General features: G+C 43.5%; 1 protein-coding gene and 1 pseudogene across 1 annotated transcript in view; both read right to left on the reverse strand.

Annotated features, from left to right (window-relative positions):
* Nucleotides 1-13,125, reverse strand: part of LOC101432471 (zinc finger protein 596-like) — a 93,543-nt gene extending 80,418 nt beyond the window's left edge. Inside the window, exon 1 of the mRNA XM_071215934.1 lies at nucleotides 12,862-13,125. Within this exon, the coding sequence (XP_071072035.1) occupies nucleotides 12,862-12,932 (71 nt within the window). The 5' untranslated portion in view covers nucleotides 12,933-13,125. The remainder of the gene's footprint in view (nucleotides 1-12,861) is intronic.
* Nucleotides 13,126-23,616: 10,491 nt separating this feature from the next.
* Nucleotides 23,617-24,232, reverse strand: LOC101433797 (SREBP regulating gene protein pseudogene; annotated as a pseudogene).
* Between the last annotated feature and the right edge of the window lie 8 nt (nucleotides 24,233-24,240).

Here is a 24,240-nt window from a genome sequence, read left to right on the forward strand (position 1 = left end):
TTTCTACCTCGTTTGGGGGCTAGATTTCAAAGGGGCTAATTTGTGATGATTTATGCTAGCTCTGTATTTTTAAGGTGAGGGCAGGAAAACTCTTATCAGCTGTGTATTTCCATCTGCCCCCCCCCCCCCCCCCCCCAGAAGTGGGTTGCTACTATCAGAACAGAATGTTAAGGTAAGTACCTGGGAGGGAGCAGGGACAGGAACTTTGGTTTCATATCAATTAGGAATACAGAGCTACGGGGAGGGAGAGGGAGCGGGATGAAATGGGGGGCAGAATGGGGGCCCTGATTTTGTTAACTTCATTTCAACTTCAAAAATTAAAATAGACGAAAAGCAGGTTAGCAAATTAAGGAAACATTACTCTAAAAAAATTCTGCCCAGGCTCATTTATCTTATTTAATTCTAAAACCAAACAATAGCTTCTCCACTGTTCCAAAAGATAAATATTTGAGCACATATTGGTTAAATGACATGACCAAGATCTCCTTGTTAATGAAGAAAAAGAACAAAAAAATGCTTAATCAAATTCATATATCATATTCTAAAATCTATTTTCTTCTAGAAGTTTTATGGTTATGACCTATTTTTGAGGTAATTTTTGTATAAATTGTGAGATAAGGATCCTCTTTCTTTATTTTAGATATGGATATACAGTTTTCACAGCACAATTTATTGAATAGGCTGTTGTGACGTAGCTGGGTTGGTTTGGCAGTCTTGCCAAATAACTCTTGACTGTAGATGTGTTAAACTCCATATATAATTTTTCACCTTTAGCATTAATCTAGGACTTTCTTTGCTGTTGCTACAATATTATTGGTAACTACAGTCTCTAAGTTATATTAGTAGTATTTTTCCCATATGTCACCATATCCTTAGCACCATATAGTAGAAAAGTATTCTTGTATTTATATTACTAATCACCATCGTCATTTATCACTGAAATCAGTTATACAGCCCCTAGAATATCCTCTAGCTGTCTTTCAATCAACATTAACCTCCCTAGACTACCTCTTCAAACCACAATCCCATTTATAAATCAGCAGTGTTTTTTTTTACTCATAATGTGTCACTGTCAACTCAATTCATTAAAACATATTTACAGCTAAGCTTATTAAACATTCTACATATATTTAGTATCATCTCCCCCTTCATTACCAACATTCTGTCTCCTGGTAACCTATACTCTATGGTTTAATTCCTTAAGCTCAATAATGGTATTTAGAACATATCAATGAGAACATACAATATTCATAATTTTGTTTGTGTTATTTCATTCAACATAATATCCTCAAGGTTCATCCGTGTTGTCATGTGCTTCCCCAGGTCTTTCTACTTACAGTTGAATAGTATCCTATCATAGGTATTTACCACCTTTTTTTTTTTTTTGCATTAATTGTAAAGTTTTTTGTTTTTTGGGGTTTTTTTTTTTTTGGTCTTTATTTTTTTACCACCTTTTCTTTATCCATTATCAGATGATAAACACTTAGGTTATTTCTGTCTTTTAGTAAGTGTGAGTAATGCAGCTATGAAAATTAGTGTGGAAATGTCTGTCAGCATCCATGCTTTCAGTCCTTCTGAATGTATTACTACTAGAAGGATTGCTGGGTCAAAAGGCAGTTCTATATTTAGCTTCCTGAGGAAACACTAAACTGTCCTTCACAGAGGGTACACCATTTTACAATCTCACCAAGAGTGAAGGAGTGTTACTATTTCTCCACATCCTCTCCAGCACCCATAGTTCCATGTTTCTTTTAGGTTGCCATTGTGTAAGTCATGAAATGGTATATCATTTTAGTTTTGATCTGTATTGCCCCAATAGCTAGTGATGTTGAGCATCTTACCATGTGCTTTAGATCATTTTTATTTCCTTTTTGGCAAAATGTCTATTCAAGTCTTTTGCCCAAAGACAGAAGCAGACAATGGGAATGTCACTGTAATAGAGAAACATTTGCCAGCACCTCTGTGGGTTTGATTACTTGGGAAAGTTTCCTGAGCTCTATCAGGTACCAGCCCCTGGGCTGGGTCAGCTCACTGAATAGAGTTCAGAGAAGCAAGGAAAGTGTGAGCAATCATTTCTCAAGTTCCTTAGGAGGCCTCTGCCCCTGGGGTGCTCACAAGTGAGCATTCCCAGAGTGTCTGCTGTGGCCTGTCCTTTTGGCTGGGGGCAATTTACTCAAAAATGCCTTTTCTATATCCTGGGGCTGCCATAACAAACTATCATAACCTGTGTGGCTTAAAACAATCTAAACTTTTTTCATAGTTTCAGAGGCCAGAAGTCCTAAGTCAAGGTGTCAGCAGGCTGGTTCCTTCTGGAGGCTTCGAGGGAGAACCCATTCCACACTCTTCTTCTGGCTTCTGGTCGTGGCTAGCAGTTGGTGTTTCAAGGCTTGTAGACTGCAGAACATCAGGTTCTATCTCATTGTCACATGGCCATCTCCTGTGTGTCTCTCTGTCTTTTCCTTATAAATAATCAATCATTGGATTTAGTACCCTCCCTGAATTCAGGATGATTTCTTCTGCAGAGACCTTTTTTCAAAGTGAGATCATAGGCTCTGGGGGTTAAAGCTTGGATATGTCCTTTAAAGGCCATCATTTGACCCTCTACAACAGGACAACATACCCTCTACTCTTGGATTTTGAGTTTTCTAGAAATGGCTTTCATTGTCTTCTCTGTAGCTCAGGTTCCTTCAGCCCCTCAGGATATTCAGGCATCTGCTTCTCCCCACAGAGCTGCCAGAAGGGATGGCTCAGGGTCTGGGTCTCCTAGCAGTTCTGACTGGCGAGTTGGCATGGGGAAACTTTGTTCAAATGGCAGTTCATAGATTGCAGTCACCCCTCAGGCTGAAGTGTGGTTTGCTGGCCTGGCGGGGGAGCAGCCGCGGCAGGCCAAGCCGCTGCCCCCATAATAGGGTGGCTGGTTGGACTCACCGCCACCCCTGAAGGGAGCTCGGCATGGGCGCAGAGTGCCCTCGGGTCTCCCCTTCTCGGCAGCCATGCTTCCGCGGCCGCCTCTCCTCCCGGATGGCGCCACACGATGCCTGTGGGGCGGCACCCTTCTTCTTCTTTCTCCCTACGCAGGCACAGGGCGGAAAATTCCAGTCTGCCCTTTTCCCCTCCCCCCACAGCAGCAACAGCCAGGCGTGGGCGGGAAACTCAAGTCTGCCCTCTACCCCAGCAACAGCAGCCACCAATCACTAAGCCCTGCCACTTCCCCCAGCAACAGCAACAGCCAATCCCTAATCACCACCCCTCCCCCGTCCAGTACCGCCCACTGACCTTTCGCTGGCAACCAATCAGAACAGGGCGTGGCTTCGACCAATCAGCCTTCCCCAGCCCCTATAAAACTGTTGCCTCTCCCTCAATAAAGGGGACTTGCGTGTTTACCTTGTCTCTGCGGTAGTTTTTCTGCCGTGCGCCCTCCAGTCCTGAGAGCCCCCGACAAGGGCCTGGCCTCCCTTGTCCCCAGTTCGTCGCCTGCTTCTCCGGGCAACCCCTTTGTCGCCGGCTTTGCTGGGCGACCCCGTCAGCCAAACCGCGCAACCCCTGTGAGACCGACCCCTCGTCTGCTGCCGGACCGACCCCTCGTCCCAGGCGGGACCAACCCCTCGTCCGCAGCCAGACCCCACCTCTACCGACCGAGCAAGCTGCTGCAATAGATGATATTTGGAAATAAATCTTTGTACATCCTACAGGTTGACATGGGCTCAAATTTCTTCACTTCCCAATTAAAGTGCTGCACCTCACAGTCTACCTCTTTGGAAGATTTTGTGTTGACTCTTTGAGTGGACAGCTGGAGTGACAGTTGGTTGCCCCCTTTTCAGATACACTATGTCAGTGATTAAATGCCCACCACTCACCCCATACACATCATCAAGCAGCCGTAGAGGTGCTTGAACTCAGTCCCACCTCTGGGGTCATTTTAAATTTCACAAATAATTTGGGATCCAATTATTTGGCTTGCAGATGTTCTCCAATTCCAGATGACTTTAGGAAAGCCTGGTTGAAATAGTTTAGTTCTAGAAAATGAAATCAATCTTCAAGTAAGGGCTGCTCACAAAAGATCCCCAATATATATGAAGCAAAAATTGACAGAAGTGAAGGAAGAAACAGAGAGGTCTAAATAAGAGAAAGTTTAATACACCACTTTCAATAACTGATAGAACATCTAAACAGAAGTTCAATAAGGTAACAGAGGACTTTAGCAACAATATTAACCAATTAGTCCTAATGGACATACAGATAGCATGCCATGTAATGACAGCAGAATACTCATTCAATGACTGTAAAAAAAAAATCAAAAATCCCTATCTTCACACCTAAAGAAACTAGAACAAGAAGAGCAAACTAAGCCCAAAGTTAGTAAATGGAAGGAATTAGTAAAGACTAGAGCAGAGATAAAGGAAATAAGAGAAAGAGACAACAGAAAGACAACAGAATCAAGAAAACCAAAAGTTGTATTTTTTTAAAAATCAATGAAATCAACAAACTTTAGCCAGACTGACAAAGAAAAAGTGAGAAATAACACAAATAACTAAAGTCAAGACTGAGGATGGGGACATGACTACTGACAACATGGATGGCCCTTAAAGCCATCATGTTGAGTGACCTAAGCCAGACACAAAAGGACAATGAGTGTATGATGTGTCCTATATGACATAGTTAGCATAAGCAAGTTAAAGAACAAAGTAGAAGAGTGGTGACCAGGAGTGGGGAAAGGAAATGGGAAGTAATTGCTATGTGCGTATGAGTTTTTATCTGGGGTTCAAAATCCTGGTGAAAGTTGCATAGGCTTGTCAATGTATTAATGTAAAAGTATTTTCCTCTTAAAATGGTTAAAATGACATTGTTATGTACCTTTTTACTACAATTTAAATAAAAAACTTAGACTGACAACTCCCAAAATTTGATGAAAGACATAAACTTTCAGATTTGAGAAGCTTAGAGAAGCTTAAATAGGATAAACTCAAATCCGTGCTCAAACATATAATTAATGAAACTGTGGAAAACTATTTCAACAACAACAAAAAACTTGAAAACAGCCAGAGAAAATAACACATTAGAAGTAGCAGGGTAAGGTAAACTTCTCAACAAATGGTTGTTGAACATTTGGAATCTATATGCAAAAGAAATAAATAATTAAGAAGAAAAACACTGGGGAAGTGGATGTGGCTTGAGTGAATGGGCCCATGCCTACCATATGGGAGGTCTCAGGTTTGGCTCCTGGGGCTTCCTGGTGAAGGCAAGCTGGCCCACATGGAGAGCTGGCCCATGCAGAGAGCTGGCCTGCATGGTAAGCTGCAGAGGAAAAGACAAAAAAAACACAATAAACCAGGGAGCTGAGGTGGCTCAAGTGATTGAGTGCCTCTCTCCCACATTGGAAGCTCCCAGAATTGGTTCCCAGTGCCTCCTAAAGATGAGAAGACAAGACAAAGCAGACATAGAAGAATGCGCAGTGAATGGACACAGAGAGCAGACAGCACAAGGAGCAAGGGAGGGGGAATAAAATAAAATACATCTTTAAAAAAAAGAAGAAAAACACTGACCTTACATTCATATCTGTATAAAAGTTAACTCAAAATAGAACTGAAAAGTGTAAAAAAATTTAAAAGAACATAAGATTAAATATTTGAAAGAGTTCTTAATCATAATGCAAAAAGCTTAATCTGTAAAGGTAAAAATTAATGATGTGGATCTTTTTTTCTTTTTTAAAGATTTATTTATTCATTTCTCTCCCCTTCCCTCCCCCCCCTCCACCCCCCCGGTTGTCTGTACTCTGTGTCTATTTGCTGCGTCTTCTTCTTTGTCCACTTCTGTTGTCAGCGGCATGGGAATCTGTGTGTCTTTCTGTTGCATCATCTTGCTGCGTCAGCTCTCCATGTGTGCAGCACCATTCTTTAGCAGGCTGCACTTCCTTTTGCGCTGGGCGGCTCTCCTTGCACGGGGGGGCTCCCCTACACGGGGGACACCCCTGTGTGTCATGGCACTCCTTGTGCGCATCAGCACTGCCCATGGGCCAGCTCCACACGGGTCAAGGGGGCCTGGTGTTTGAACCGCAGACCTCCCATGTGGTAGATGGACGCCCTAACCACTGGACCAAGTCCACCGCCTTATAAAAATTAAAAACAATTTGCAGATCACACTGAAAAAAATGATATGACAAGCCCCAGGTTGAGGAAAACATTTGCAAATCATAAATCTGGCACAGTACTCATATCCAGAATATATAAGTCAAAACTTGAGTTAAAATACAAATAACCCAATTTTTAAAATAGGTGATTTGGACACATTACCTGAGAATCTATCAAGGATGTCAAATGAGTACACAAAATGATTCTCAACATCATTGGCTATTAGAAGCTTGCAATTTCAAACCATAAGATTGACACACCTACTAGATTGGCTAAAAAAATTTTTTTAATTTAAAGTTACAATATCTACTTCTGGATAGAATGCAGAACAACCACATCCTTTAAACACTGCTGGTGGGAATGAGAAATGGTAGAGTCGCTTTGGAAACAGAATGGCAGTTACCAACAAATTTAAATATGCACAAAATATGACCAAGCAATGTCACTCTTAGATTTTTACTTGAGAGGTAGAAAATCTTATGTTCCTACAACCTATTAACAGGTTTCATGTGGTACTACTGATATGACCAAAAGCTAGAAATGACACAAATGTACTTCCAAAGGTGATTGGGAAAACACACATCCATACAATGGACTACTGCTCAGCAGTGAAAAAAGAGAACAAGTGATCTTCCCAGCAAAACAGATCAATCCCAAAGGCATTATTATGGTGAATGTGAGAAACCAACCTCAAAAGGTTAGGCTTCCTGAGTCTACTGAGAGAGCACTCTGGCAAAGACAGAACGTATAGATGGTTGCCAGGATTAGCTGTGGGGAGAGGGTTTGCATCCAAAGGAGAAGCATGAGGGAGAGCTTTGTGTTAAATGAGTTTATTATATGAGAAGCACTGTCATTCATCTATATTATTTTATTAAGTCCTCAAAAATACATTATAAAATTCTAATTTTATCTTCAATTCACAGGTTAAAAAAACAAACCATGGTTTAGAAATTATACATATATTTTAAAAGGGATAAAAGAATTTAAATCCAAACTACTGTATTTAACCATTTGAAATGTAAACCCTATCTCCTCCTTTGTCTCCTTCTCTCCCCTCCTCCTCCTCCTCCTCCTCTCAGAATTTCTCTCAATTGCTTGTAACATAGGAATCAAAAGTAGAGGGCCAAAAAAGAAGTTGAAAGACTGGAGAATCAGTGTTTGGCCCCACCTCCTGTTCAAACATTCCTCCCCATGGCAAAATTCTCCTTGGAGACCCAGATTCCAATCTCTGCTCCAACACAATCTATGGTTTGATTTGGAGTGATTTAAGCTTTGGGACTTTGTTTTAGTTTCCTAGCTGCCAAAATATTACCAAGTAATGTACTGCCTTGAAGAATGGGAATTTGTGGGCCCACAGTATTGAGACTGGGAAAGTGATGCTTTCTCTCAGAAGACTAGAGCTTTCTGGCATACCCACAGGAATGGGTCAAGTTTAAAAATATGCTTTCTCGGGGCATGCAGTTCCATGCCATCACAGTTCTCTGCAAAGTTGAGGGTAACTATATTAGAAGTGCTCTGAATGTCAGACATATCATATATGTAAAGGAAATGGAAAGTGTCTGGCTTTTCATAATCTGCAATCCTACATATTGCCTTTCTTTTTAACGTTATCTAATCAATCATTGATACCAATTCAATTTTGTTTAATTACATCCAAGATGAACAAAACTTTAATTTTACCTTATGAGGTCCCACCTTCTGAAGTAATTTGCTCCAAAAAGTAATGTTAACACCCAATCCAATCACCTGATAGAGCAAGGCCCACATAGTATAAATCTCCATCTGAGCAGCTGCTGAATCATTTGCCTCCCCTGTTATCTCACAGAATGTTTCTCTTGTTCTAGATGCTAAAGGTACAGCCAAGGTTTTTTGTACCTGTATGAAGCAGGCATGGGATTCTACACAGAAGGCTCTAGTGCTCAAGATGGCTTTGTTTTTTACTTCAGAAGATTTGAAGTTGTGGTCCCACCCTTTCTACCCTAAGGGGGAGCTCTTTGGGGACAACCCACATTTCCTCTGGCAACTACTTTTGAGTCCTTGTGGGCTACTGTGCTTGACTTGCCATTGACGCACACACATTTTCCTAGAACCCAAAGCACACTTGATTCAGACCCAGACCTGCTTGCCTGGGGCCCAACTCCCAGGACCTAGAAGGAGTCAGGACCAAAAGGAGTCAGGACCTAGAAGCATGGTGCATGCTTTTCTCACCAGATCCATCCAGCCCCAGAGATACAGAGCTGCATGCCAAGAACCACCAGTACTTCTCAAAGGATGTCCCACTTCCACTGACCCTGACTCCAACTGCAGAGCTTCCTTTTAAAAACTAAAGGGGAAAGAAGGTAGGGAGTGCATGTGTGGTACTTATATTTGAATCCCTGGGCATGATGATTCTCTTAGGATTTCTGAGGTATCAGTCTGAGAGTCTTTATTAATTCTTCCTCTTCTAGAAAAACTTAAACCTTATCATTTACTCAGTGTTAAGGCAATAAATGTTTTTATAGTCCTTTGTAAATATTTGCTTAGCTTTTTCAATTGCAGACATAAGAGAAAAGAATGAGGAGAGGGAGGGAGAGCAGGCTTTGGTGACCCAGAAAGGTAGACAGTCCTGGGCACTGGGTTGGGAGAGGAATTGGGCATCCAGAGTGGGAAATGGCAAAGAAGCACCAATTACTGATCTCAAACAAAATCTACCTTAAAAGCAGAGCAAGGGGAAACGGACTTGGCCCAGTGGTTAGGGCGTCCGTCTACCACATGGGAGGTCTGAGATTCAAACCCCGGGCCTCCTTGACCCATGTGGAGCCGGCCCATGCGCAGTGCTGATGCGGGCAAGGAGTGCCGTGCCACGCAGAGGTGTCCCCCGCGTGGGGGAGCCCCACGCGCAGGGAGTGCGCCCCGTAGGGAGAGCCACCCAGCGTGAAGGAGGGCGCAGCCTGCCCAGGAATGGCGCCGCCCACACTTCCCGTGCCGCTGACGACAACAGAAGCGGACAAAAGAAACAAGACAACAAGACGCAGCAAATAGACACAGAGAACAGACAACCGAGGGGGGGGGGGGGGGGAATTAAATAAATAAATAAATCTTTAAAAAAAAAAAAAAAGCAGAGCAAGTCAGGGCAGGAGTAGAAGGGGGTAGGATAGGGGAAGCTCTTGGTTCTTCCATTTCTATGTTGTCTCCACCAGCACCACCACTAACAGCCACTAACCATGTTCAAACTACTGATGCCCTAATCTCTGGTATGGTTCAATGCACAGCAGTGATCAGAGGAATCCTGGGAATTGGTGCCCCTGGCTACTCTCCTGGGATCCCTGTATTAAAGAGCTGAACACATATGGAGGAGATCAGAATATTTAAATATTTATTTTTTGATAAGAAGGCATGTAAGAAAGGCTAACAGCAAAACTTCAAGAAATCCAAGTGGAAATATTTTCTTTCACTTGATTATTTTCTCATCTAAAAATTATGATCAGTATAAAACATTCTCCAAATAAACATAAAGAAAACCTAAATATTTTACTAAGGAAATCTAGATTCATTTTTTAATTTTGTTAAAGAGAAAAATGATATAAATAAGCCAGGAAAAAATAAAGTTCAACTGGTAGCCCAGGCGACCCCCAAAAGGAAAAAGGTTCTATTTCCTTTCATGGTATTTAGGAGCAGAAACAGAACACATTCAAATACTTTCAGTATAAAGGGATTTATTTGGTGACCAAAAAAAAGTATCTCATAGAGAACTGAAGACATGTTTTTATTGTGGTAACATGTATATCACATGAAATGTGCCATTTTATTCATTTTTAGTGTACAATTAAGTGGAATTAATTACATTTACAATGTTTTGCTACCATCCCAACTATCCATTATCAGAATTTTGTCATTACCCAAAAGAGAAACTCTGTACCAATTACAGAATAGATCTGCATTCCTTCTGCCCTCAGCCCTTGTTAACTTCTACTTATAGTATATATGAATTTGCTTATTTTAGATATTACATATCAGTGCAACCATACAATATTTGTCCTTTTGTAAAGATACAGATCATAGACTGAATTTCAGGAAATGGAGCCAGACTGCAGAACTGCCTCAGCAAGTGTAGCTCTTCAGACCATGCTGCCCTTCCCCTGCTGAAACTAACAATTTTGGAGTACTGGGTCATTCCAAGTGATTATGGAGAATGTGAGCCTAGAGTAGATCCTATGCACTATTGCTGGAGGGTGAATGCCACAGTCATCCTAAGGTGCAATCTGACAAATTCAGTAAAATATAGCCCAATTCTCCTCTTGGGTATGTGTCCTAGAGAAATTCTCTCAGATGACTGCAAGGGACTATTATATGAGGATGATGACTAAGGGGCAATCTGGGTGACCACCAGGGGACAGTGGATAAGTAAGGTGTGGAAAAGGGTAATCAGAGGAGACTATGCCAGAGATGGAAGCAGCAGATGAAATATACATATATTTGCAAGTATATAAAAATATATATATTTCATATTTAATTCATGTAATTATGTACATATAAACACACATAATTATATGAAACAGGGTAGAGGTCTTGAAAGAGACATTGTTGAAAAAGTGATACTAACTCAACCCATTTGATCTTTAGGTATGAAACCATAGCAATTTTGTTGTCCCATTGATTCAGGTAATCTACTAGGGACAAAAATAGAAAAAAATTCCATTCTAACTAAATCATGGGATTCTGTTTTTCCCTCCACAACCTACTTATTTCTGTAATCATTTTCCCACCTGATATACCTGATGAAGTCCTCGCTTCTTTTTCCAGGTCCAGCACGAAATAGATCTGTGATTTTGGAGTTCATCTAATCTCACTGAGACTCATCTCCAAAATTAACAAGTACCTCTCTGATGCCTAGAGAATTTGGCACAAAAAGTTTAATATCCAGTGCCTGACACATGAAGAGAATGTCTATAGTGTCTGAAAACTGCCAGTAGTTGACCCCACCCCATCCCTTCATTGACCTCCTTCCTGTCCCCAGACCACTGCCTGATTCAGTCCTCACAATCCTGACTTCCAATAGAACCATCTAGAATGATACAATTTCCACATTAGTCCTATCAGGCTTAGAAGCAATTTGCAAGCCAAATAAGTATCAATCCCCATGAATTCTTCAGAAGTTGACCTCTGTCTACATAGACTATACAGGACACTATAAAAACCCAGAGTTAGTACCCAACTGAATCATTTGCTCGTTTCTCTAGACCAGCCACATATCTTGGTCTGACTGAGAGGCTAAGCTATGGATCTCTTACCTTCCACCTTGGAAGAGGTGCCTTGGGGATGGGCAAGTTCAGAGCCCCATGTGCCACCATGTCTGAGCCAAGAACTGGCCTGGGCTTGGGCAATAGATTACTTTGAAGTACTCTGCCATCGGCACAAGGAAGGTTGTGAGTTTTTCTCGAATTAGAACTACCATGTATGGGGGTGGCTGCCATGAGGTTTCCATGCACATGGCCCAAAATGCTGTTAAGGCCCACCTGTCCAGAGATGATGGCTGTCACCACAAAGACAGTACAGTCACCTCTGGAAGAAGTGGAAGCTGCAGACAGTGCTGTCCAGTAGGGCTGGAAACAGCCAGGAAAGGCAGACACCCTCAGAGGTGGGCAGGTGCATGTTCATAGGCCCCCTGTAGTCCAGGCCACCCCCAAAAGCTGCTGAAAACCAAGGCTTAAATCAGGGAAGAATCCAGAAAGGAAAGGAACCCAACCTTGCTCATGGCCCACAGCATCATGCCTTTGACCGATGTCCAAAAAGGAGTCTGAGACAATGCTGTGGGGCTCTTGAGGTGCCCCTGTGGATGGTTGTGCTGGGACTGTGCCCTGTACACCTAGGCACCTTGAGCTCTGTGCAGTGAAGAGTATTTCTTATTTTGTTGTGGAGTCAGAACTTGAGGGGCCTTTGACAAAGTGTGGAATTTACTGGAGAAGGAACAGCTGGGTCAATTTTAGTTTGCCTGGAAACTGAGTGTAGCTCCACAGGTGAGAAGACCTGGCAGGGGGAGACACCAACAAATGTACTTTGAATGTTATAAAGGTTACATTAACAAGGGGTAGGGCAGAACCCCAGTTGATAGGGACAAGAGAAAGAGCTCTAGTCCCTTTTGCCCACTGAGTTGATAACCATGCAGTTCCAGGGCATCAGCTCCTGGTCAGACAAATCCAGGCAGCTGTAGATTTCTTCCTGCTACAGCCTGCCTAATACATAATCTGTCTGAATTGTCCTTCAAGACCCAGTAATACTGAAGGCTCATTGGAACTGTCACTTGGCCCAGTGAGGTTATGCACTGCCAGCCTCTGCCCATCTCAGGGCCTGCAGCATCTGAGACTCTGTACTTCCTACTGGAGTCTCAGGAGTATGATGTACACATCCCCATAATTTCAGCTCCAGTTGGGCTAAGAGACATAAAATATAGTAACCCCATACTCTGGGTTTTCAAACATTTTTGTTTCCTACATATTAGAATTAAAACTAGAAACTAGATGTTATTAATTTGGTCTACTGTCAGAACATTTTTTCTTTCACAAATGATAGGTCTTAATTACAATGTAGAATTGCTTAGGGATTGGAACGTGGGCAAAGACTGTTTACCTACCACTTTTTATTAGAATGATGAAATGTCAATTATCCCTATAAGAGAATGGCAATGGTGCAAGAGGAATTGAAGTGTTTTTGTCAGTTTGCATATGGAGTGGGCTTCCCATTTTATCAGACTTACTTACTGTCCAGAAGTCTCAGTCTGCTTTTCTTTCTTTCCCTCTCATTAGCTTTCTCTAATGTCAGGACCATGCAGTAGTTTAGCTTCTACATGGTCGTGGTTACCTTTCCACCATCACAGGAGAGGAACAGTAAGATTCCAGTCACCCCAGGGAACTGAGCTTTCATCTCTCACATAGGCAATTAGGGCTGAAAAGATTGACCTTCTAGTGGAATTGGACTGTGGAAAGCAATGGAAGAATTGTAGGCACAGCAAAAATGTGGGGGTCCTACCAATAAGAAATCAGAAGAACAAGAAGTTAAAAGAAAAGGTAAACAATGAGATCAAAGAAGAAATTATTCAGGGACAGAAACATTTGTGAACATAATTCAAATGATTTTGTGAAAACAGAATATAAAATGCAAAGAAGAAAAGAAAAATGTTTAGGATGTAAATGATAATGGAACAAGAGTAATTTAATAACAGGACCTGAATACCATATTTTCTAAAAGATAATAGCTGAATATTAGATTTTGTCAATGTCCTAATTTATCTTTTGAATGGCAGGCTTGTCAGTGCTTATACAGTATTATAAACAAAGAAGTAAAATAGAAATGCATGAACTAATTAGGAAATTCTATCCATATCTAAGGATTATGATGAATCAATTAATCAATGTTATGCTTCTTAATAGGTTTTTATTATTTTATTAAAGATACATAGATCATACAAAATGTTACATTAAAAAATACAGGAGGATCACATATACCCCCACATCCCACCACCCCCACTCCTCCCACATCACCAAACTCTTGCAACAGTGTGGCACATTCATTGCATTTGATGAATACATTTTGGAGCACTGCTACACAGCATGGACTATAGTTTACATTGTAGTTTACACTCTATCCCTGTCCATTCAGTTGGTTATGGCAGGATATATAATGTCCTGCATCTGTCCCTGCAATATCACTCAGGACAACTCCAAGTCCTAAAACTGTCTCCATATCACTCCTCTTCATCCCTCTCCTTGCCCTCAGCAACTCCCATGGCCACTGTCTCCACATCAATGATAGTTTCTTCCATTGCTAGAGTCACAACAGTTCTATAGTAGAAAACCAGTTAAGTTCACTCCAATCCATATTTTATTCCTCCACCCTGAGGACCCTGGGATGGCAAGGTCCACTCTGCCTCTAACTCAAAAGGGGGCTTAGATCCCACATGGCTGATGGATGGAATTCTCCAGCTTGCAGTTGTGGACTCTCTTGGTTCCCTGGTATGGCAGTTGATCATCCCCACCTCCCTGTTAGCTGATCTGGGTAAGTCCAATCAACCAGATAGTAGGTGTTATAACTGTGCTGAGGCTTCTAATAGCCCATTTTAAAGTCAAGGAAAGCCCCTATTATTATTTTATAACATTTTTATACTGAAACACTTATGGTCAGGTAAAATTGAAGGAACGGAGGAGTAAGGAATTTGTCAAATGCCTACTTGACAGGAGACAGTGTAATAAAACAAAGCAAGAATGTAAAGATGAAACACATCTGGGTGTTTTATTTCTTTCCTGGATTACTTCTTGTGCAGTCTTTTGATTCATCGTTTGAAATGTATGATTTATTAATATGTATCAACAAAATCAATTTGGGAAAAAATTGCCTGCACCCTCTGATTACAATGCTGTAAATGTAAAAATGCATAATTAGAAACAGAAGAAAGAAACCAAGTGTCCTGACAGGTAATAGAGGTAGGTGCAGAGACTGTTTCTCTCCATTTTCTAGTTTGAACTTGCCACCAAGTATTAGCACGGAAAAAACTGATGTATAATTAAATAAAAGCAATGCGGCCTACACCCTCAGTTTCCCTCCTGTGGTCTGGAAGGACCAGAGCTTGTCTGCTTCCCACTCTGTCTAGCCTGTTCCCCTGCACCCCTCCCAGTGAGGCAGCGAGAGGCAGCACCCTGGGTCAGCCAGCTCAGCCCTCCTGCTCCTGATCCTACACTGCTAACATGCGCCCTTCACCTGCAGAAGAGCCTGTATGTGTCCTGCCAGGCACTGCCCTTCCTGCAGTAATAAGTGCTGGTCAGGAGCACTGTGCAACACAGAATGAGACCACTGCAGTCAACCCCCCCAAAAAATGCAATTCCCATGGATGTTGTGGCATGAAGGGAGGGAAGGGGCAGCTGACCCTGAGCTGGATGGCTGCAGTGGTTTCAAGGTGACCCGCTAAATACGTCCACAGCCTCCTGGCCCCGACAGTCTAATGCATTTACTTTCTGGCCCTTTACAGAGAAAGTCAAGAAAAACAGTGCACCAAGATTTGCGGAACATTCCTGTGGTCCTGGGAAAGGTGCTGCCCTAAAGTGGGGATAACAGAGTAAATACCAGCGTGGCCGTGGGAGGCCTGATTGAGTGGATGCCTATATGATTCCTGTGGAAGGAAAGAACTGCACTCACTCAATGCCACCGATTTGATTTCTCTTCCTCCCTTCCTAATCCCAGTGTGAGGCGAAGCTGGGACGGCAGGCCCCACGCTTCACAGAGTTGAATGCCAGGGAACAGCATGCAGGAGCAGGGGTTGCCCCAGGAGGCACCTGACCCCGAGCGTCCCCAACCTGCTCTGAGAAAACCCATGGCAATCTGAGGCCCCTTGGCTTCAATCAGGTAAAGCCCAGAGCCCAGAGCTGGTAGATCCAGGAGCCCCCCTCCCAAGCTGACAGAGAAGGTCACTTAGCAGATCTGAAGGCTGGGTGGCTATTAAGCTCTGGACAAATTGCTGTGAATATCTTGCCATTAGACTTCTCCCACTTGCTCTGGCTGCCTGAACACCAATTATCCCCTTTCTTCTCCTGCCAGTCTTCTCTGGGCTCTACTCTGCTGGTGCCGGGGAAGGAAGCCCTGCTTCTCTGCAGCCTTGGCCCTGCCTTCGCCCAGCTCCCCTGCCCTTCCCCTGGTTCCACCTTCCTGCTTCACCTCAGTCATTTTAACCCCACCCCCTTCTGACATCATCATTCAGTGAAAACTGCTCCCAGACTTGCTGGTCACCAAATCCAGTGGTTAATTCCCAGCCTTGACCACCTTTGATGTCCCTGCTCATGTGCACCCCACACACCCCTTCTCACTGAAGATGGCCTGCATCTAATCCCAGGACATGCTGCCCCTGCTCTGGTCACTGGCCCCTCTGGGCACTGCCTCTCCCAGGCCACTCCCAGCCCATGCCCCTCACTCCCTCAGGAGAGAGCCTTGCTCCCTTCCACCACAGTCCTGCTCCCACTCTGCCCCTCTGAATTCCATTCCCAACACCACAGACTAACTAGACTTTTTGAAAAATCCCTTAGTTCAAATAGCCCAATTAAAATACAGGCAAGGGATCTGAGAAAAAACATTTACCCAAAGATGGTATACAAGTGACAATAGCACATGAAGAGATGCTCCACATCATTAGCCACCAGTGACACCATTTCACCCCCCGCTCAGATGGTTTCATCAAAAAGTGATGCAATCAAGTTTGGCAAGGATGTGGGGAGATGGGAAACTCATACATAACCAAAGAGAATGTAAAACGGTGCACTCACTTTAGAAAAAGAGCCTCACAGTTCTTCAAAAGGTTTGAGACAGCTGCCAGTTGGCCCTGGCAATTCCAGTCCTATATGCACAGCCAAGCCAAGTGGCAGCATCTGCCCTCACAACCTTGGGTACCTATGCTCCAAGAGCATTACTCACAATGGCCCAAAGTGAACACTGAGAAAACACTGTCAATTTTAGGGGCATTTAGAAGTGAAGAGGAATGAGTTTTGGCCACCATGTGCGTCATCCCTGAAAGCATGATGCTAGATGACACACAAAAGGACAAATGATTCCATTTTTATGAAATGCCCAGAAGAGGCAAATCCAGAGACAGAAACATGAGTGGCAGGCACAGGGTTTCATTTTGGGGGTGATCAGAGCATTCTAAAGTTACTAGTGTTCCACAACTCTGAATATATGAAAAGTCATCAGATGGTATATTTTACATGGGGGAATTATAAGGTATGTGGATTTTAGCCCAACAAGCCTATTATTAAAATTTAAAAAGAAACCAAACACCCAGCTCAGATTACTCCCCTGCCTTACCCAGCCCGACTGTACTTAGCCCAAAATTCAGTCCCTTTCCAGGTCAGGCTCACTCCCCCTCTGGCCCCTCACTCGCTCTTCCCTCATGCTGTTTCTGGCCACTGCCCACCACCTACAAGCTCATTTCTGGACCAGGTTCCCCAGGAAGCCCACCCCCTTACTCTCCTCAGGCCTTTCAAGTGTCCCTCAAACCCCACCTCCGCCCCTGCCCTCACAAGTCACCCCCTCAACTGCAGGTGTGGCTTCCTTCCCTGCACTCATCACCATCTCTAAGCATCTGTCCTGTGAACTTGGTCGGGGTGTGTCTGCTCCTGCCCACCTATGCCCAGGAGGCCATCTCAGTGCCCAGCACTGAGATCTGCTGCAGCTGGGGCTTAGTCCCCACAGGCTCACTGAAGGAATACAGGACTCCTTTTTTAGCCCTGCCAACAGCTGGGTGCTTCCAAGAACCAACTTCTCCACAGTTAAAGCCTCTGCTCTCCCTCACAGCTCCTACCTGGCCTCCCTCCTCTGGGAGCAAATCAGCTTTGCTCCCACCCTGACCCCAGAGATGGGTGGCCTGACATCACCCATGTCCTCACCTGTCCCCTTGGCAGCTCTGCCACAGCCTCCTCACCTCAGACCTGCTTGAGATGCTGGGGGGGCTCCCCATGCTACCCTGAGCATCCTGCACCTTTTGGAAGGAGGAAGGTGGGGAGCTCTTTGGCAACTTTCCCCATTTCTTCTGTGGTGACTGGTTTGTCTGGATTTTTCTAGAACATTATCCCCACTTCTTTCAGGTTTTCAAACATTTAGATGTATTTGACCAAAACGACCCTTCTGCCCCCATAATGCTGCTCCCCACTCAGTCTGCTCTTTGGGCAGCAGGCCCATCCTTATTCACTGACCTAATCACCATTTTTCTTGACAAGTTAACTACAAACTGTGGCTATATAACAGCTATGCTTCTAGAATGGGGCTGCTGACCCTCAGTGACCACCCAAGGTCCACCAACCTACCTCCCCCACCCAAAGCTATGTGATGCCCCCTCTATGGTTTGCAAGGCCTCCTGCCCCCCATATCCAGATTGTTGGTGAAAAGTCACATCTGCTTCCCCACTAGACTGGGGGTAAGGTCCTGGCGCCCCCCTGAGCCAGCCACAGGCCCAGCTGTAGGAGTCCCTCTGACAGTGTGCTCCCACAGTTGAGGGCCCAGAGACCTCAACCCAATGATTGTGTACTAGGAGGCCTCTGGAACAGCCTCTGTCTCCCCCAGACACCAACCCTAGCCCAAAGACAACACAGTATGGGAGGCCCCTTGGGCAAGAACATGAGTTTGGAAGGTACACAGACAAGTTCCAGTCCTGCTGCTGGGCGCTGGGCACTGGGCCAGGCTAGGGTGCCTTTTCTGGGCTGCAGTCACCCTGGGTAATGACTGTGTCCAGGCCAAGGTCTCCTATCCCACTCCCCCAGCCCTCGTTCACCTCACTATCCCTGGTGCTCAGCACAGGGCCTGGTACTGGAGCCTCGGGGTGCACTCACTGCTGGCTCCTGTCTGTGGGTCACTTCTTCCCATCACACCATCCTGGGCTCGCCTGACTCCACAAGTCCTGGGGTCTTCCTGCCACTCACCTCCAGCAACTAGAGCTGTCCCCCTCTGTGACCTTCTCCCCACAGACTAGGGGCGGGGTGCAGAGCCTAATCCAACCTCTGCAGCCTGGCACCCGGGAGGCCTCAGGAAAGGCCGCTGATCTCCCGCCACCGTCTTCGCCCTGCCGCGAGGGCCACCAGGTGACCGACTTTGGCCCAGTCACTTCCCCTCCCGAGGACGAGTTTCTGGCACGCCCGGCGCTGAAGAGAGAAAGAACGCGCCTCCCGCCGGCCAGAAATCCCCTAATCATCCGCGGGATCAAAGGCCACACGCCGCCCTCCTGGGGTAGCAGCAGGACCCCGGCTGCTTTCAGGACCGGACTGAGCAAGAACCTGGGCCGAGACCGTCCCCTCTAGGCCGCCGTATCCGGCCAAACCAGCACGGCCCGCCGGGATTACCCAGCCTCAACTTCCCCTGAAGTCGCCACCACTTCCTGCCACGGCGAGGGTGCGGGGAGGACGGAGCGGCCCCGCCCCAGGGAGGCCGTGGGAGGGGCACCGCCAGGCCCCGGCCCAAGCCCCGCGCACGCGCTCCACCGGGCGCCAGCATCGCGCGCATGCGCACTCCCTGCGCAGACCGAGCGCTCCCCACTGATGCTTTTTAAAGATCCCTTACGTAATTCTGAGTCACTTTCCTGTTAAGGATATGAAGTACTTGGCACAGTTCTTGTCTGAAGCATTCACTCAAAAAATAAATTGTATTCTAAGGAAATATAGAAATATCATTTTTCTTCCAAAAGGCCTTTACAATTCTTCGATTCTGAAAGCTATGTATTTGTATTAACTACCTTTATAAAGTTAAAAATAAATGTAAACAATTAATAAGTGACGTGTTTTCTTATTCTTAGGGCGCTTTTCTACATGTTGGCCTTGCCATAAGCTTCTGTCCCCAGTTCTCCAAATGCGAATATGTATGTAAACTCAGAATTTATACGTTTGAATATATAAATACTAGGACTGTTTTGTTCTCCATCCCCTTAAAAACACACACAGACATAACATATGATGAGAGGAGCACATAATATGCTCTTCCAGAATGACATTTAAAAAAACCTGAGGTACATGCAGTTTTGACCAAGACTAGGGAGAATGATGGCTTACCTAAATTAAACTCCCGTGAGGGTCCAGGAGGAGGTGGGGGGTGTTATGCAGATAGAAGATTAGCTATTGCAGCGCAAAAAGCAAGGGACCTTTTGGAGAAGAGGCAGGGGAAAAAGCATCAGTGGTCATTCAGAGATGCTAAGGGTGGTTCTTCTTATCCAAACTGTACGGATACAGGCCCTTCTAGTTGTGGTTATGCCCAGGGCAGGACTAACTGGGGATGTGGCTGAAAGGGAAACATGTCTAAGTGATACGAATGCAGCCACTGCATTGGTAAGAGAGATCACCTGATTTTGTTCGCAAACATGTTTTCACCTTTTCTTCCTTAATGTGTCAGATTAAATGATCCCTTCATCAGCTGAACTCCTTAGCTTATTTCATGACACACATTTTTCCCCCCAGGATTAAACTGAAAACACAGATGCTGGAGACAAGAAGAAATTTTACTTAAGAATAATAGTTTAATTTAGGATTGTGGAAATCATAATTCCCTAATAAATCATCTCCTACCTTTGTCAGAAGTTCCCATCTAGGGGATTCAAATGGAATTACAGCCATGGTTTGCACTCTTTAGAGTGAGAGCCATGTTAGGAAGAGGGGTTACCCAACAAGGGTTTGGCTGGGTAATGTGGCACCCCACTGGGAAACACTACCCTCTGTGTGTTATACCCATACCTACTGGGGCACTACTCTCTCTACACCCCAAGCAGCCACTGTTTTCCTCCTACTTTATTCAAACATACAGCATGCTTTCTAAAATAACATGGTAATCAAATTTATGAGTGTATCAATCTTTCCAGAATAAAAGGATTCTAGTACAGCATAACTTCTTAGAAGTAAAGTTATCATTAATGAGAATACTTTATAATCCTTTAGAAGAAATGAACCTTTTGCAAATAATATTTACAAAGAACAATAATGAATTAAATCAGAATCTTAATATTCACTATGTACAATAACTAATGCTCACCAAATTTCGTGGACTCTCCAGATTATATCTCTCCTTTAAAATCATAGTGGGACCTCTATGTTTATATTTGAAATGTTCACAAGGACCTTGTGAAATTAGAGCTAATTTGGCTTCAGTTAAAGAGATGAAAAAATGAAGTCTGGATAAACTGATGAGGGTCAGTCACACATGAAGAAAGTGATGTGATGGCTCTTTAAACCAGACTGCTTCTGGAGCCTGAAACCTTAGCTGTTTGCACTAACACACTTTGAAACGTTTTCAGTCATAATTTCACACCTTTCAATCCTTGAATTACTTTCCTATCTGACTGCAAGGAATGAAGTTGGAGAACTGGAAAGTAAATTTCAGTTCCCTGTGCTTCTCCAAGCATGCCTAGAGATCACTTAAGGAGTTCATTACAATGTACTTTCAGGCATCCCACTTCAGGGGTGGGCCAAAGTCATGTGCATTTCTAACAGTCCTTTGAGACGCATTAGTAGAAAATATATGTAGGCCAGATGATTCTGAATTTTGTACTTATCATTCATACCTATTCCACTAATTTTAAGATCTTTTCATTGCATTAATTTCCTTGTACAATAGCTATCATGAGCAGATATATTTTGTTTTGGATTATGACTCTGTATTTCCTTTCAAATAACCTATTTTGTTTTTGCCAGATTGTGAATAATTTTAAGAGAAATGCTAATCCAATATCATACTAGGGCTGCACTGAACTTCTTTTGATTTAAATCATAGTTCTGTCAAAATAAGGAGCCAGTCATTGTTGTTTTTTAAATGGGCAAAGAACTTTAATAGACATTTCTCCAGAGAAAATATACAAATGGCTAATAAACACATAAAAGATGCTCAACATTACTAGCCGATAGGGAAATTCAAATTAAAACCACAATGATATATCACTTCATACCTACAAATATAGCTACTCTTTAAAATGGAAAATAATTGTTGACAAGGATGTAAAGAAATTGAAACGACTGCATTGTTGGTATGAATGTCAAATGGTGTAACTACTATGGAAAGTGATATGGTGGTTCCTCAAAAAGGTAAATAGAGAATTAACGTTTGACCAAGCAACCTCACCTCGAGATATATATCCAAAAGAGAGTGAAAACAGGATTACATATAGTTGCACACCAATGTTTATAGCAGCATTATTCCCAATAGCCAAAAGCTGGAAACAACCCAAGTATCTATTAACATGAATGGATTAACAAAATGTGGTACAAACACACAGTGGCCACAAGAAAAACTGAAATTATGAGACCTGCTGCAGCGTGGAAGAACTCTGAAAACATAGTGCTTAATGAAACAAGCTAGACCCATAAGGACAAAAATTGTATATCACCTAAAAGAGATGATTAGAAATAGCAAATTCATAGAGGCAGTAAGTAAATTGGAGGTTACTGGGGAGGGAGAGAGAAAGGGGGAGTATTTGTGAAAAGTTTTTTAATTTAAGGGTGAAAAAAGTCACTGTGTAACAGTTTACTCTCTAAGAAAGCCAACAGTCCCCTGAGTGTGGGGATTGGCAAGTCTGTTAAGTCTGTGTTCTGTAGGGTAGGCAGCAACTGGGAACCTGGATAAAGGTTTTCATTGAATTCTCCAGAAGAAGCTGGCTGGCTGAAGTAGAGAGGAACATTCTTCCTTCTGACAGCTGAAATCATACTTCTTTTAAGACTTTCAAATGGTTAGATGAGACTTCTTTCATTGGTGAAGGTAATCTTAGTTGATTGTAGATGTAATCAGCCGTATATGCAATTGACTTATTGATGATTCAAATCCATTAAATACTCTCACAGTAACAATCTGGTTAGTGCTTGCTTGAAAAAATAACTGGGCACCATAAGCTCCCCAAGTTGGCACATGAAATTTACCATCACAATTGGGTTTTCTTTTCTTATTTTTAAACATAAACTATAAACTATTTAAACTGCAAATCACTGGGAAACTGAGTAGTTGCATCTGTTACATTTGCAGAAGCTGAAAGCAATAAAAAAAACGAGCACATTCAGCAAGCTGCTAATGTATCTCTATTTAAGAACTGACTTAACACTGGATTTCTTGACTGGACAAGGGGACTAGGCAAGGGGATGAGGTAGCCCATGATTTTCCTGAGACTCCCTTTATACTGTGGCTGAGTAGAACACAGCAATTTTAAAGGAAATGAGAACTGAGTCCTCCAGGACAGAAAGCCAGAATTTCTGGTTAAACCTTTTTCTCACATGGGTATACAAGCATATCCAACTATCACTAGAAAAGAACCTCTTTGCATGTGATGCCAATTGCTGGAAATTTTGCATGGAATTAGAATGGAACAGTGTCTTTGACTTTTCAGGTTATTTTATGTGAAAACAATTCCTTGGTGTTCAGGGCCTACTCCTAAAGATGCTGTTAATACCAAATTAAAAATAACTCCCTAAAGAGAAAATCCACATTCTAAGACACAAAACATTTTATCTGGGCAAAAGAATAATTTAACTCATGAAGGTCAAGAACACAAGAAAACAAGAACAATGATAGCAATAAAAATAATTTCCTTGAATATAGTCAACTAGAAATGCAAGGCACTTTCCCACACAAAACATCACTTTCTCACTACTCCAGAGAAATCCAATAAATAATTTTCTGGCATAAGGGCCCAGATCAGAACAGTAAGTAAAAATTTGACCCCCAATACCTGGGGAACACAAATCACAGTTCCCTTACAGGAACACTAGTTGTGCCATCCATCCAAGAATGTCAATACCACCCAAAGCTTGGTCTGTAGTTTTGTCTTTAGCAAACGTGAATGGCTCGAGTTTCCATGATGTTTTATACAACAGTTCCGACTGGTAAGACGCTGGCACTGAGTGAAGCCAGAGAGTATTACAGGAGAATTAGGTTCCCACAAAGCTTTTGTTCTTTATTCAATGGTCAAAGTTCTTGAGCAGGGCATCTTCTTGGCCTTGCTTTGAGTCTTCTGTGCCCGTCACGCTGGGAAGAGCTCGAGAGGGCTCTGCCATGGCAATACTTGGCTATGTGATCCTCATAGGTGTTCTCATGCTACGTGCTCTGAGATGAGGTCCTGCATTTAGCCAAACACAATACAAAATGATCTTCCATTGCCATGAAGAGGTTCTGGAATCCCAGGGCTGCTCGGATGAGGAAGTGCTCCAGGAGAAATTGCTTTTTGGGCTGCAGGCAGCAGGAGACACAGTACTCACAGTCCCTGCAGCAGCCGTTGGACAAGCAGCCATTGCAGCAGTGTTGCTTTGTGCTAGGGATGTGGACATGACAGCAGCCATTCACCAGCTAATCCTTCCTTTCACAAATTATCCTGGTTCATCCATGATGAAGCGCTTCCCTTGAATGGAGTTACGTCACTGATTGGCTGGTCAACTACTGTGGCCCAGGTTAAACTGCACTTTCCAGGGAATGGGCTGATCATAGTCTTGAACCTGGAGAAGATTTTGATCTTTTACTGCCCTCTCCTCCTGCTCGAACGTGCTGGTGAGGAAGTAGACCAGTGAGAGCCTGACGACAAGGGCGCGCATCCACCTCTTCCGTAGAAGCAGGCGCCTCACCATGGCCGCCAGGTTCACCATCGCTACCG

The sequence above is a fragment of the Dasypus novemcinctus genome, chromosome 6 (assembly GCF_030445035.2).
Source record: "Dasypus novemcinctus isolate mDasNov1 chromosome 6, mDasNov1.1.hap2, whole genome shotgun sequence".
Taxonomy (NCBI): Eukaryota; Metazoa; Chordata; class Mammalia; order Cingulata; family Dasypodidae; genus Dasypus; species Dasypus novemcinctus.